At 44.1% G+C, this 13903-nt stretch overlaps 1 protein-coding gene across 1 annotated transcript in view; it reads left to right on the top strand.

Annotated features, from left to right (window-relative positions):
• STAB2 (stabilin 2) overlaps nt 1-13903 on the top strand; it is an 82560-nt gene that overhangs the window by 55866 nt on the left and 12791 nt on the right. Inside the window, exons 41-54 of the mRNA XM_058804703.1 lie at nt 130-203; nt 1522-1593; nt 3467-3586; nt 4000-4047; nt 5747-5830; nt 5917-6063; nt 6856-6981; nt 7291-7350; nt 7759-7935; nt 8017-8106; nt 9267-9413; nt 10512-10568; nt 11533-11656; nt 12621-12770. Of these exons, the coding sequence (XP_058660686.1) occupies nt 130-203; nt 1522-1593; nt 3467-3586; nt 4000-4047; nt 5747-5830; nt 5917-6063; nt 6856-6981; nt 7291-7350; nt 7759-7935; nt 8017-8106; nt 9267-9413; nt 10512-10568; nt 11533-11656; nt 12621-12770 (1476 nt within the window). The remainder of the gene's footprint in view (nt 1-129; nt 204-1521; nt 1594-3466; nt 3587-3999; nt 4048-5746; nt 5831-5916; nt 6064-6855; nt 6982-7290; nt 7351-7758; nt 7936-8016; nt 8107-9266; nt 9414-10511; nt 10569-11532; nt 11657-12620; nt 12771-13903) is intronic.

Below are 13903 nucleotides of genomic sequence, written 5' to 3'. Positions count from 1 at the left end.
ACTTAGACTAAGTAACTGAAGGAATGAATTTTGTCATAAATCTGCATTCCTAGTATGCTTTTCTTTAAATTTACTCTCCTTGGGTTTTCAGAATTACTCTCTTTATTACACTGTTTCTGTTTCATAAAGAAATCAACCCTTGCCTGGTGAACAATGGTGGATGTGATAGAAATGCAGAATGCACCCAGACTGGACCCAATCAAGTGAGTACTTTATTAGTGAAGAAAAATAGGCCTAGTCAAGTGTTTATTGTTGGGCAAAGAAAGATTTCCCCGTGTCAACTTTGTTTTTAAGTAGAAAACTGAATTTCATAACAATTGTGAAAAGTCTATGCTTCCCTCAAAAAGGCATTTGAGGGGGAGTGCAGATAAACATGAAAAAATCTATTTCAGTGAAAGAAATCCAAAACTGAAGAGGAAAGCAGTGTTTTGCTATTTCAAGTGATTGTTTTTCTCCTTTGGGAGGTTTTGATGTGAAAAGCTGTAAGTTTGAAAGTATTGCTAGAAGATGTTTCTTTTATTGTTATAGAAACTGTCCATGGAAAAAATTCCAATTTGGACTAGCCCTTCTCCCTGCACTGTTCAAATGTATCCACAAGGAAACAAAATGGCCCAAACCATAGCTCTTGCATGAGGTTTACAACATTCTGGAGCCCACTCACTCTTCTGCTAATCTCTAGAAGTAGTAGCTACAACCTGTTTATTTATTCTTCCTTACCTTGAGAACATAATTAACATCACAGCAATAACAACTTCCACTACAAAACCCCAGCACTGCAAAGGCAAAAATTACAGGATAGAAATGCATCTACTTTCTCTATGGCTGTCATTCATCGAGGAAATACATAAACACTACAATTAGACTCCCTCCCAGTTTTATTTCTGCTGCAGAAAACTCACTGAATTTTCAAATTCCTACATATTAAATGTACATTCTAATTTCAGAACAATTATGAGTGAATTGGAGAATAAAATTCATTTCTTTGCAACTATTTTTCATCTTTGTGATAACTGCAAATGTAAAATATAGTAACCAGGAGAAAGTGTCAGCTACATTTCCACTGCATGGGAAGTTGCCAGTAACACACAATTCCAGGTGTGTTTTGAAACTACATTTCATCACTTAAAAAAAAAAACACAGGGGAAGGAAGGCGATGAGAGGGGAATACCAGCCTATGCAAAAAACATGAGGTAAATAAATTAAGGGTTTAGCCTGTTTTGTCAGCAAGACAATAAGATATAGATGTCAGAGGGGTCATTCCAAATGAACAGGACAGCAGAGAGGACAGACAAAAAAAGGCAGATAGAGTCTAATGAAAAATATTACTTCCCAATCTCAGTCTGTGGTTACTCATACTGGCCAAGAAACTGTTCTGGGAGACACTTAGCTTAATAAATTCCACATCATATCACAATGAAACTATCTGGAAAAAAGGTAAACTGTATATTTGTGTGCTGAAAAAAAAAAAAAAAACCTTAAGCATTTTTCAATTAATGCTTGCTTTCGGATTTTGCTTTGTAGGCAGTATGCAATTGCCTGAAGGGATATTCTGGAGATGGCAAAACCTGCACCTATATCAGTCTATGTTCACAAGTGAGTATCCATTTAAGGAGACAATTTCAGGTCTCATTATAATTACACTTTGGGTGTTGTATGCATTCTAAACTAAGCTAGGTGTGCTAAGAATCTATTTACATTAGCTTGGCTAATCTTTGAGTATTCTTGGTTCAGTATATGCTTTAGTGCTGTCACTATAGGAGAAACTAAAGATGCAGGAAGGGCTTTTTCTCAACGGCAGCCTGGACATAAACATAAGTGAGGGCCTGGACTATCTATTTTTAATACTTTTTAATGGCCTACCATTGAGTCTTAAGTACCTCAGTTCAAATCCAATGCAGAGAAACAGACCCTGGTCTGTAGTGCCAAAACCTAAGTCAGCAAATTATTTGTCATTGAGAATTCCTGCAAAAATCCAACAAAACCATTTCCTTCCACAACCCCCAACCCTGGACAAGCCATGGCACCACCCATTCTGTGCCTCACTTGTCACTGCAGGCTGAAAATCAGCCACATTTGTTCAGCACAAGCCACATATTGGCAGTCAGTGTGGGTCTCTGCACCAGCTGTAGCCTCTTGGCAAGCTGCAGCAGGGACAGATCCACTCCTCTGCGTGCATTAATCCCCTCTGCTCTGAGCACAGCAACAACAATTCTCACCCTGCCAGCCTGGCTTTCTGTGACCTTGGAAGGTTGCAGAGATGAAAGAGCAAGGGCAAAAACCACAGCTTGGAGGAAGGGGAGTTTAAAGCCATGAGCCATTGCTCCCTATGATTTTGATTTCTCTTGCTTTTTTTCCTGTGCTGTGTTGCAACAGCTTTGATTCCACTGGACTAATTATGCCAGGCTAACTATGAGTTAAAAATAAAGATTATCTTGAGGAGCATCAGTGTCATACCAGAGGCTAACCTGGCTTCACAATGACCAAACCTCTGCGCAAAAAGCTTCACAGGTAGCCAAGGATCTGCCTAAGCCAAGCCAAACCCACAGCAAATCCACCCAAACCCATTCCTTACAGCCAGGTGTCTCTGACCTGTCAGGCCTCACTGGCAGCTCCCAAAAGAGATTCTGCTCCCTCTCATGGCCCATGAGAAAGGATCCCTGAGAGGATCAGCAACAGAAAGGACACCATGAAACAAGTACAAGAAGAAAAAAAACCAAGAAAGCTTTTCAATTTCCCCCAATTTGATCTCAAACCCAGGATACAAATTTATTTGCAAGCTGAGGTGGTAACAGGAAAACAACTACTTGTGACTGAGCAGAGCTCTGAGCCCCAACATGTTGCTCCTGGGTGAGGAATATCTTGGTTTAGTACAGAGCTCTCTGGAGGCAGATGCATCCTCTGCTCCAAGCCCATGCTGGACTCAGGTTCAGACAGGAGATGTTGTAGAGACAAGCACAAGGCAAGTCCCTGTTACAGCTGACCTGGGCCATCAGACAGTCCTGTGCTATGTCCCTCCATAAATTCAGGCTCCTGGCACCATCCCAGTGATTTACAGTGTGCAAATAGTTCCCCTTAATAATAATATAAAATATTTTATATATTCATTTATATAAATAATAAAAATAGTCAGCACTGCATTGGCAGAGAAGCTGAGACTTATCCCGAAGTTGCAGAGAGAGTCTTGCAAATATTTTCCTTCCTCACAGCATCATGAACTAAACACATTAAGGAGAGAACCAAACTAACTCTTCTGCATAAAAGGAGACTTGGTTTTTATAAATCCCAAATGGTTTTTAGTGTTTGGGAGAAAATATACCCCATCAGATGTTCCAGCAAGATGTGGTTTCAGAAAGATCTTATGATTAAACATTTCTAAATTATATAAATGGGGGAGAAGGGTGAATTGCAATTGTTTTACACACCTGGCAATGAAGGAATGATATATTTTAAACTTTGCCCTTACAAGAATAATGGAGGCTGCAGTGAATTTGCCATCTGTAATGACACTGAGCTGACAGACAGGACCTGCACCTGCAAACCCAACTACATTGGGGATGGATTTAAGTGCCAAGGCAACATCTTCCAGGTAAAGTGCTTCACATGTTTGCTGTCCCCTGTTTTCCTTCCCATAGTTACTCAATACAATGGTTGAAGCACATCACTTTTTTCCTTAGACAAAGCTGTATCCCGGAATTTGAAGTTGTCCCAATCCAAGAAACCAGGAATAGGAGTAGGATGCTGCAAGATAACTTTAACTGCCAAATCAAACAAAAACCCTAATGGACAATCATTATGACTGCAGTGTTAGGGAGTTTTAGGTTTCAAAGAAGCCTGCTGTGTAGCAGAGTAAGATAAGAACAGGACAGAAGCAATACAGATATGCAGCACTTAGGGAACTTTAGGTTTGGAGTTTCTTGTTTGAGTGCTGCATTTGTTTGCACTCCACAGACATTGCCTCACATTTGCAGCATTGTTACAGAGCCTTGTTCTTAATTGCAGGAACTTCTCAGGAACTCCAACACATCTAGGTTTTATTTTCACTTAGAGGTAAGCAAAGGTTGAGTGGTTGGGGTTGGTTGGGTTTTCATGGGGGGTTCTTGTCCCTTTTTTTTTCTCCAAGAGTGTAAAGCAGAGAGAAGCAGACAAGAATCTGGTGTGCAACAACTTCCTTCAATGTAATTGGGACTGGATTTGGATTGTCAGTCTCTAATACTTGAGATGCTCCTATGTAAGCTATTAACTGTCACTAAAACAGTATTAATGACCTATTAATGATCAAGAGCAAAGTGCCAGAGAAAGGTAAGGCCTCCAGATATTATCAGAGACCCCCAGCCAGGTAATAATTAGCATTGACACCATAATTGCAGAAGGCTGATCAATTGCTTTGTTATTCTATCTTATACTACACTTATTTAAGAAGCTCATCACCCTTACAGACAGTCCTATACAGACAGATCCAATTGGTGAATCAATCCAAACACCATCACCAGAGGCCAATTAAGAAATCATCCTTTGGTAAACAAACATCCATTACACATTCCACATACGCACAACAACAGATGCAGCAAGTGGAGATAAGAATTGTTTCCCATTCTTTTCTCTGATCTTCTCTCAGCCTTCCCCAGGAAAAGGCCTGGCAAAGTCATGCCTGCTGCTCTCTGTGGAGAGAGCTGTGGCTACATCCAGACTGGGCAGAAAACTGAAGCTTTCACCCATTCACAGTCTGAGATCTGCCTGCACATCTCTTTTGAATTCTGAAGGAAGGATATAACCCTCATTTACTGCTGTCATCTTATTGCAGGAGCTCCATACTGTTGTCTCCTTATCACAAGTTCCATACCTTCTTGGTGTTCCTTGTGGGCAACTCCTCAGAGCACTGACTCTCTCTTCTTCATAAAGCAGCCACTGACTCCAGTTCCCTGCTCACCCAGCCACCCCACTCTTTTATAGCATGTTCTTCTCACTGCTTACAGCTGTGGCTGTTAAAGTCAGGCCTGTTCCTAATCTTTGATAATTGGCCCAGCTGCAACTCCTTGGGGGTAAGGTTACTTTCTACAGTATCTTTATTTTCTTATTTTCTATCCCCCTACAATTTACTACCCCTTCTGCATCTCCAAAAGGCAACAATTTCAGCTGCCTCCCTGAAACATCACAGGGTGCTCTGTGTCTTGCAAGACAGCCAGCATGAAGACAGCTCTCACTGATTTTTGAAAACTGGTGACAGCAATTCTCTGTTTAATTGCTGCCTCAGGGCACCACAGACCTGTATATTGGCCTGCTAACCTATAGACCTATAATCCAATTTCAGTTTTGCTACCATGGTGGACAGGTGGCTTCCTCTTGCTTTAAGAGAGCTCTCAATCAGGGATACAAGCATCATAAAGTCACCCCAGGGCAGCTTATCAGTGGTCACTGGAAAGTTCCTGCAATAGCCCAGGTCCACTTGTATTCCTAAGAGTAATTATTTTATCTCCTCTGTAAAAACAAACAAGAAATGAGGGAATTAAGACATAGCTATAAGACAAAAATCTTCTATCTAATACCTGTGAGCAAAGGTGACAGACAAGGCTAAGAGTCAAAGCCCACACGAGGAATTTCTCTCACCCTTGTGTTGGAGGGAAGGGAATTCATCATGAGGCAGCAATGGAGCTGCAGGCACCACCTTGCCCTGCACAGGGCAGTCCCTGTCACCATGTGGCATCACATGCATTAACTCATTGCTGCCTTTTCCCCTTCCATTTGGCAGGCCTTGTCCATCAGAGATATCTCAGGCCCCGGCCCTTTCACCCTGTTTGTCCCTCACTCAGACGTACTGAACAGCGACCCACGGGTGAGTCAAAGGGCTCAGCACAAATGAGCTTTTCTCCTCAGAAGCCTTGCCCAGCTGCTCCTCAGCCCCTCCATTGCCCACTGCAGGTCAAGGACTGGACTGCCAAAGGAGTGCTGGCTCAGGTGCTCCGGTACCACATGGTGGCTTGTGCCAGCCTGCTGTACAAGGACCTGACAGCCGTCACCAACATCACCTCCCTCCAGGGTGACCTCATACACATCAGCTACTCACAGGTAACCAAACACAGAGAGACAGGGAACACAACAGCAAAACAGCCCACTCTCATTCACCTTTTTAAAAATTTCAATGGTTCCTGTGGAATTTTTCTTAAGTGTCACCAAATGTGGTTGTGTTTGCACAGGTCTCAGGACAAGTGAAGAGATGAGAATCTTGACTCCATGTTTCAGAAGTCTGATCTATTATTTTATGATATATATTATATTAAAAGAAAATGATATATTAAAACTATACTAAGAAAATAAAGGATTTCATCAGAAGGCTAGCAAGGAATAGAAAGGAATAATAACAAAAGCTCGTGACTCTCAGAGTCTGAGCCAGCTGACTGTGATTGGCCATTAATTAGAAACAACCAACATAGACCAATCAAAGATGCACCTGTTGCATTCCACAGCAGCAGATAATTGTTTTTCTTTTCCTCTGCAGCTTCTCAGAAGAAGAATCCTGGCAAAGGGACTTTTCAGAAAATATCATGGCAACAGTTCCCTTTCCTCCTCTGATGCACAAAACAAATAAATTACTTTCAGCTAAGATTGCCTGTTCAGCTGAAGAGTTCAGCACTTGTTTTGTATTCCAAGAGTTCTACAACCCTTGCTTTGACACAAACAATTTTATCCTCAGATTCTGGCTTTATGAGCATGAGGAGAGTTTGAAAAAACAAACAAAGCTGAAAGTACTGTTTGCTGCAAAGAAAAGATGGTCTGGGCTCATGATATCAAAGCAATTCAGCATTAGCCTCACTTTCCCACGAGGTTTCACAAAAAAAATTGTTTTTGTCACCTTTTCAGAACTCACTGGTTTTGAACAACAAAGCTGAAATTGTATTCAGTGACACTGTTGGCACAAATGGTGTGATCCATGTCATAAACCAAATCCTGGTCCCTTCACAGATGCAGGATTTCCCCCTCAAGAAGGTATGTGCAGCTTATCACCATTGCCAGCCCAGGGGGTTTCCACAGTTACCATGAGATATATAAATCATATAAGACAACAAAAAGTGACTCTAAAAAGACCTTATACAAACAAATGAACATTGTTTTTCAAGTTCACCAGAATTACAGATAAAGTAAGGACAGTATAAGAGGATTTCTGCAGAGAGGTTTTACAGCAACTTTGATTTTATAACAAAAAGTGACTTACAGGAAAAGCAAGCTCTTTTCTGCTGTTTTAATACCCAAATAATGTATTTCTTAGGTAAATTACTAACTTTTCTTTCTTTGTAGGAAAGTCTTAAAATGGTTGCAGCCAAGCATGGGTACATTCTGTTCAGCACTTTGCTAGAGGTAAGGACACGAGAGACGAAGGGAGCCATTGGGGAAAAGTTGTAAATTTTTTTTTTTAAGACAAAAACACACACAGAGAACATGTCATCACTGGCAGGATTTTGTTCAGGAGAGCCAAAGGGCTCACCAGAAAGAACACAAGAACCCTGCTCAGCACCAGTCACACTCCCTCAGAGCTTGGGATGTCAAACAGACCCACAGCCACCTTTCCCTTCCCCACTCAGCTCTGTCCTACTGCACATCAAGTTCAACTCACACATCTGCTTTTTAAAGTCAAGTTATTTGCAGGCTGGTGACCAGGCAGCCCACAGAGCAGCACACCCCAGTTCAACCTGACATTCACCCTCAGGCTCAGTGCCACTTTGGACAGAGCATTAATCTTCCACCCCAATTGTTGCTGTGTTACAGAAGAACAACCTGCTGGGGCTGATCAACGACCCCATTCACAAACCAGTCACGCTCTTCTGGCCCACTGACACAGCCATCCGTGGGTTGCCCCAGGAGCAGCAGGACTTCCTCTTCAAGAGGTCCAACACCAACAAGCTGGTGCAGTACCTCAAATTCCACATTGTCCGTGACGCTGCGGTAAGCCCTTGTGTTTTGGGAGTGTTTCCACAGGCAAAACACTCAATCCCAGATGTGTGCAGCTCCCCTTTTCTTTCCCAGGTGTTGGCCTACCAGCTCCCCAGCTCCAGCCCACTGAAGACCCTGCAGGGGTCCAACCTCACTGTGAGCTGTGGGGATAACGGGGAGATCGTAAGTGTTCGCTCTGCTGGCGCGTTTATTCCTCACTCTTGCTGCAGGATCAGCTCCTGCAGCCCAAACTCAGCCCCCAGGGAGAGTCAGAGGCACCAAAACTCCCTTGGTCATCACCCCTGCATGCCAAGAGCCACAGCAACAAATTCAGCAAACTGCATGGTTTGCAGGACTTTTTGGAGCTGCCATTGGCTCTGCTGTAAGATGCCATTTGTTCAAAACAGCTCTCAGTCACCTTGAAACTGAAATACCAGCACACTTTAACTTCTGCAATAGTAGAAGTTTTCTTATTGCAAAACCACTAAGAGCAGTCTGGATTTGAACCCCATGAATGCAGCATCTGCATTGCAAGCTCTGGTGTGTAAGCACTTCCAAGCTGAGTTTGCAGGCACACACATAGCCTGATAAACCAGAACAATGTCACATTTTTCTTTGCAAACTGGAAGCATCTAAGTCTAAATACACATTAGATAAACCTGTGAACATGGGGCTGGCATATTGTCTCCTCTTCAGAAAAGAAAGATACCATAAAATCATAGAATGATTGGGGTTGGAAGGAGCCCTGAAGATCATCTTGTTCCACCCCCCCTGTTATGAACAGTGACACCTTACACTAGACCAGGTTGCTCAGAGTCCCATTCAATCTGGCCATGAACACTTCCAGGGATGGGGCATCCACAACTCTCTGGGCAACTTCTTCCAGTGCCTCACCAACCTCACAGTAAACAATTTCTTCCCAAAATCCAGTCTAAACTCACCTTTTTTCAGTTTAAAGCCACTGTCCCTTGTCTTATCATTACACTCCCTCGCTAAAAATCCTTCTCCAATTCTCACGTATCTCCACTTAGGGACTGGAAGGGTCTCCCAGCTGAGCAGACCAAACTGTCTCAGCCCATCCTCATAGAGAGGTGCTCCAGCCCCCTGAGTATCTCCATGACCCTCCTCTGGACTTGCTCCAAGAGGCCCACATCCTTCCTCTGTTGGGAGCTCCAAAATCTGCCCATAGGAAGAGAGTCCCCAAAACCGGGTTTGAGCCCCTATAGCCATCAGTTTTACTGACAGGATACTTTGACATTCCACTTGCCCCAAGAGCAAGGTGTGGGAGAGCAGAACCTCAGGGAGGAGGAGCAGCTCATGACCTGCCCTGTCCCCTCTCCCAGGGCTCCCTGTTCCTGAACGACGGGCAGTGCAAGGTGGTGCAGCGGCAGCTGGAGTTCGACGGCGGCGTCGCCTACGGGATCAACTGCCTGCTGGCAGAGCCCAGCCTGGGCGGCCGCTGCGACAGCTTCCTCACCGTGGACATCATGGTCAGTGCCCCACGGGGTCCCCCAGCCTGGCAGAGACACCCCAATGTGCACCTCAGAGGGGAAACACTCCCTGCAGCTCCAGCATTCCCGCCAGGAAAGCCCCTCTGCTTGCTGCAGGCACCCTGTATCCACTCAAGGATACAGGATGCAGCACAACACAAATCCTGTATCCACTCAAAGCAGCACACAGGACAAGTGGTCTCACTGAAGAGCATAAAAAAACTCGCAAGCAAAAACTTGAGCAAGGACAAATCTTTCTGTCATGCTTTTAAATTAGTGGAAGTTCACACAAGAGATCACGTTTACAGAGTCCCCTATTAAAAAAACATCATCATTGCTACTCTAGCAGCACAGGGCATGAAGGACACAAGATAGAGAGCTGCCTACTCTGCCTCAGTCTCTGACATTTCTTGTTTTTAACACACCTGAACAGGCACTGTTAGCGTGGAGGAAGTTTCCTCCGTGAACTGTGATGGGTCTCGTAAATGGGAAATGTTGAAAGTCATCTTCAAACAGTTTCAAGACCAAGTTTACTTCAGTTTAACTTGAAAATATGAAAAAACTTCCTAGAAGTGAAAGAACTTTCAGGCAGTCAGCCTTTAAAAAAAAATCTTCTCAGAACATGTATTTCAATTTGAAACCAACAGTTCTGTATATCCCATCTGCACAACTTGCATTTTGTTTATGATGTCATTAAATGAAATTAAACAGATACCATTTCCTCACATCTCATAAGCAGTTCCTGAGAAGCAAACATTTCTCTGTACTCTAAATTAGACATCCAGGTCTAATACAGATGACGTCAATACTTGTTTGAAGAACATTCATCATCTCTTCCCTCCTTCTTTAAATCCAGACCAGTTTCCTCTTCCAGAATTTATATTAAGGTATCCAAACTATTTTCTTCCATTTTTGCAGCACTAAATTATTGCAACTACTTTGTTGTCACTCTCCTCTCTTGCTCCTCTACAGTTTTCTATTAATTTTTAAGGTGCAATAAACTTTACCTTTTCTGCTCTCATAAAACAGACTTTGTTCAAGTCAAATAGGCTTTTATAGCCATTATTTTAATATACAGTTTTTTTTTCTCTTTTCCAGGGGCATTGTGCTAGCTGTTTCAGTAACTCTAAATGCCCTCCAGGGACAAAACCAAAGGTAAAACATTCAAATCTCACACATAAGCAGACTGACATGCTCTTCTCTATACTTCACAACAGCAAACAAAAAAAAGTTTCTTAGAATAAATAAAAAGAGAACCTTTGACAGTGCTACCACACTATTAAGTTGTGAGAAACAACTGCTCACTTTGAAAATTTAAAAAGGTTTATTAAACCTTGACAGAAATACAACAAAAGGACTATATAAGGAAAAACTCACAGTGCTGGGAACTGCCCCTCATGGATATCACGTGGCTGGCTTACAAGAGGGATGCTCAGTCTTTTATACCCCTGTGGTTGCGTCAGCCAGCCCTGGCCCCTCCCAAAGTCTGTCTGTCAGCTCTTCTTTGCCATTTATCAGTGGAAACTGCTTTCTTGTCACTGGATTGGAGGTCAGGTGTTGCCATGCTGCCCCCCCAAGAACCAAGCTTTTCCATTCCCCCCTGCCCCATGCCAGGGACACCTGTGCAGCTTCTTTGTACCTGTCCTGGACAGCCCAGGCTGTGTGATGGCAACAATACAGGGGGGAAAGGGAACTGTGGGGTGAACAGAGGGCATCTAAACTACAATAACACAACTGTACATCATTAAAGCTTTTCTTAATAGTCACACAATAGTTATCTTTAATTACGAGAGCCAATCATCTCATCATCCATCTATAACAAGTGACAAAGCTGTCCATGGACAAACACATGGAGGTGTTGGGGAATACCTGTTGGTCTCACACAGCACCCACTGTAAAAGTGCTTCAGCTGACTCCAGAGCAGCCCCTCCACTCCCAGGAATGCTGCTCAGCATGCCAGGAATCTGAGAGGGTGGGAATCTCCCACCCACCCCCTTCACACATCACATTTTGATTCAATGTCCATCAGAAATTACAATTTAAAGAGGAAAAGCTCAAACTCCATGCAGCAGCACTCATTCTGCTGTGTTCTCCCCCTCCTGTCTCCGTGCTGCCACAGGAAGGGATCCAGTGGTGCACCTACGAGTCCTACGGGCTGCGGAGGGACGGCTGCCGCAGGAACTGCTCCATGGCCATCCACGTAGCCAAGTGCTGCAAGGGCTACTTCGGGCCAGAATGCCAAGGTAGGGTTCCCACCCACACGGCCATCCTGTGCCCTCCCCCTCCCCAGTGCAGCACCCAGCAGGCAAAACTGGGAGAACTGGGATAAGGGGCGCGAGGAGAGACCTGCTGCAAAATGAGGGTTGAAAGAGCTGAAGGGCACAAGGTGTTAAGTGCTTCTTCATTTCATATTATCTCCTCACATTTAGAACTTTTTAACTCCATAGTGATAGCAGGTGAGTGCTACAGAGAGTAAAGGCTGTCCTGCTGAGCAGGTCACCAGCTGAAAATCCTTTAAACACAGGCTCGGGTTCACACAGCAATACCAGCACACAGCTGAGAACCAGTACATAATAGCTCAGCCACAGGCAAGGGCACTCATCAGCAGAATAAGCTCAGAAATTTTAGTTCTGAACAGGTGGAGAACCTTTGGGAGGCTCCATCTCAGCAGTTTGTTAGCAGACACTTCCAGACTGTTCTCCTTCACCTGCCAGGGGAGCAGTACTGGGGCCTCCATCAGGGCACACTGGGTCACCATCCAGGTCAGGATCTCTGCTGGCAGAGAGGTCCAGCCACACACAGCCCTGCCAGCTTACTCTGCCCCGGTTTCACAGAGAGACACATGCAGATCCCATGCATTTGGGGCCTTTGGGGTCACCCTGACAGCACATAGACCCAGAGAGACACTCAAGAAAGGCTTGATTTGGGAAGTGCCATTCACAGATGTGTCTGAACAAGCAAGCATCCACAAGTCCCGGCTGGAAGGATCCTCAGCACCTTTCTGACAGGAGCTGTGCAAGTGTGTCAGGGAATTTAGAGTACGGGGCTCACAGGAGTCCCAAGTGTCACAGCCACTTTTACACACCTCAGGAGAGACACGTTTACAGGCACTCCCCGCTCGATGATTTTTATGGAACACCACAGAACCAAAAGTGACAACAAATAAACATGCACCTGAGCTCAAGAACCAGTTTTCTTTGCTTTCAGCTTGCCCAGGGGGCCCAGAGACCCCCTGCAATGGCCATGGCTCCTGTGATGACGGGTACACGGGGACGGGAGAGTGTCGCTGCAGCGGCGGCTTCAACGGGACCGCGTGCGAGCTGTGCCTGCCCGGCCGATACGGCTTCACCTGCAGGGGTACGTCTGAGCTCCCCTCCCACTGCCTAACTAAACTGCTCTGACAGCAAGGAGCTTCTGAGCAAGCCACGGAAAGCTGTTCTCTTAACATTCTGAGTGCCTCCTTACACCAGGAGGTCTCAGAAAGGAGAAGGAGATGAGAGCATGCAGAGGTTGCGGGGCTGTGTCTGCACAGGACCTCCTACTCTTACACCGTACATCAGTAATAGAAAAGAAGCATGGCCTCCGGTAACAAGTGATTTTAGCTACAGCACAGCTTTCTCCTCCATCCCCATAAAGCTTAAGAGAGGATTTTAGTAACACGGCTCCTCAAGGAATGAAGGAGGCCATGTGTTACTTGGAAAAAGGACCCCAAGGCCAGGGCTGTTTGTGAAGAGGGACAGCCAAGCAGCTGCTCACAAAATCCACCTCTCTCTCACTTCAAATGTAAACTAGGTGGCAGCAGGATCAATATCTCCCTTTAAACTTAAATGTTTTCCTGACATAAAGCCTTTCGGGTAAGAAGTTACAACATTAATGCTTCCATCCTAACCCTGTGCACCTGTGCTGCTCCTGAGGCACATAGGATGGGAGGTTATAGGCAAAACAACGGGCTTGGACACAGAGTCTCAGGATTATAACTACCTACAATTCATCCACTTTATAACACACTGTAGCATAAAACATATCAGCCATTACCTAGAAACCAAATTATGAAATTTAAGAGAAAAAAATTTTAGCCCCTTCCTTTGGATGTAGATTTAAGCCAGACAAAAATTAACTAATCAAATTACATTTAAATAGCCAGCAAGTGAAGCTCCTTTTCAGCAGGACAGGTATGCAAAAAAATCGGTTGCACAAATCCCCATACATTTCTTCTGTAAACAACAATATTTCAAGAGAAAGGATGAGACCATAAGGGATGCTGCAGCATAACATTATAAAACAGAGAGCCATGAATCATTCTTTTGGAAGGGTTCAGCACATAAGTTATTGCAGGGCCCAAAGAAGAGAGGAAAAAACATCACCTATAAATAAACAGACCATTACACCTCAGGTTGGAGGGCAGAAGCAGAAATGCCTCACTTATAAAAGGAACACAAAATTTTTAGTCACATTTAGTCAAAAATATCTGAAACTTTAAAAAAAGAAAT

Source organism: Ammospiza caudacuta, chromosome 5 (assembly GCF_027887145.1).
Source record: "Ammospiza caudacuta isolate bAmmCau1 chromosome 5, bAmmCau1.pri, whole genome shotgun sequence".
Taxonomy (NCBI): Eukaryota; Metazoa; Chordata; class Aves; order Passeriformes; family Passerellidae; genus Ammospiza; species Ammospiza caudacuta.
Note: the sequence above shows the minus strand (reverse complement) of the source record. Positions and strands in the feature narration are given on the sequence as shown.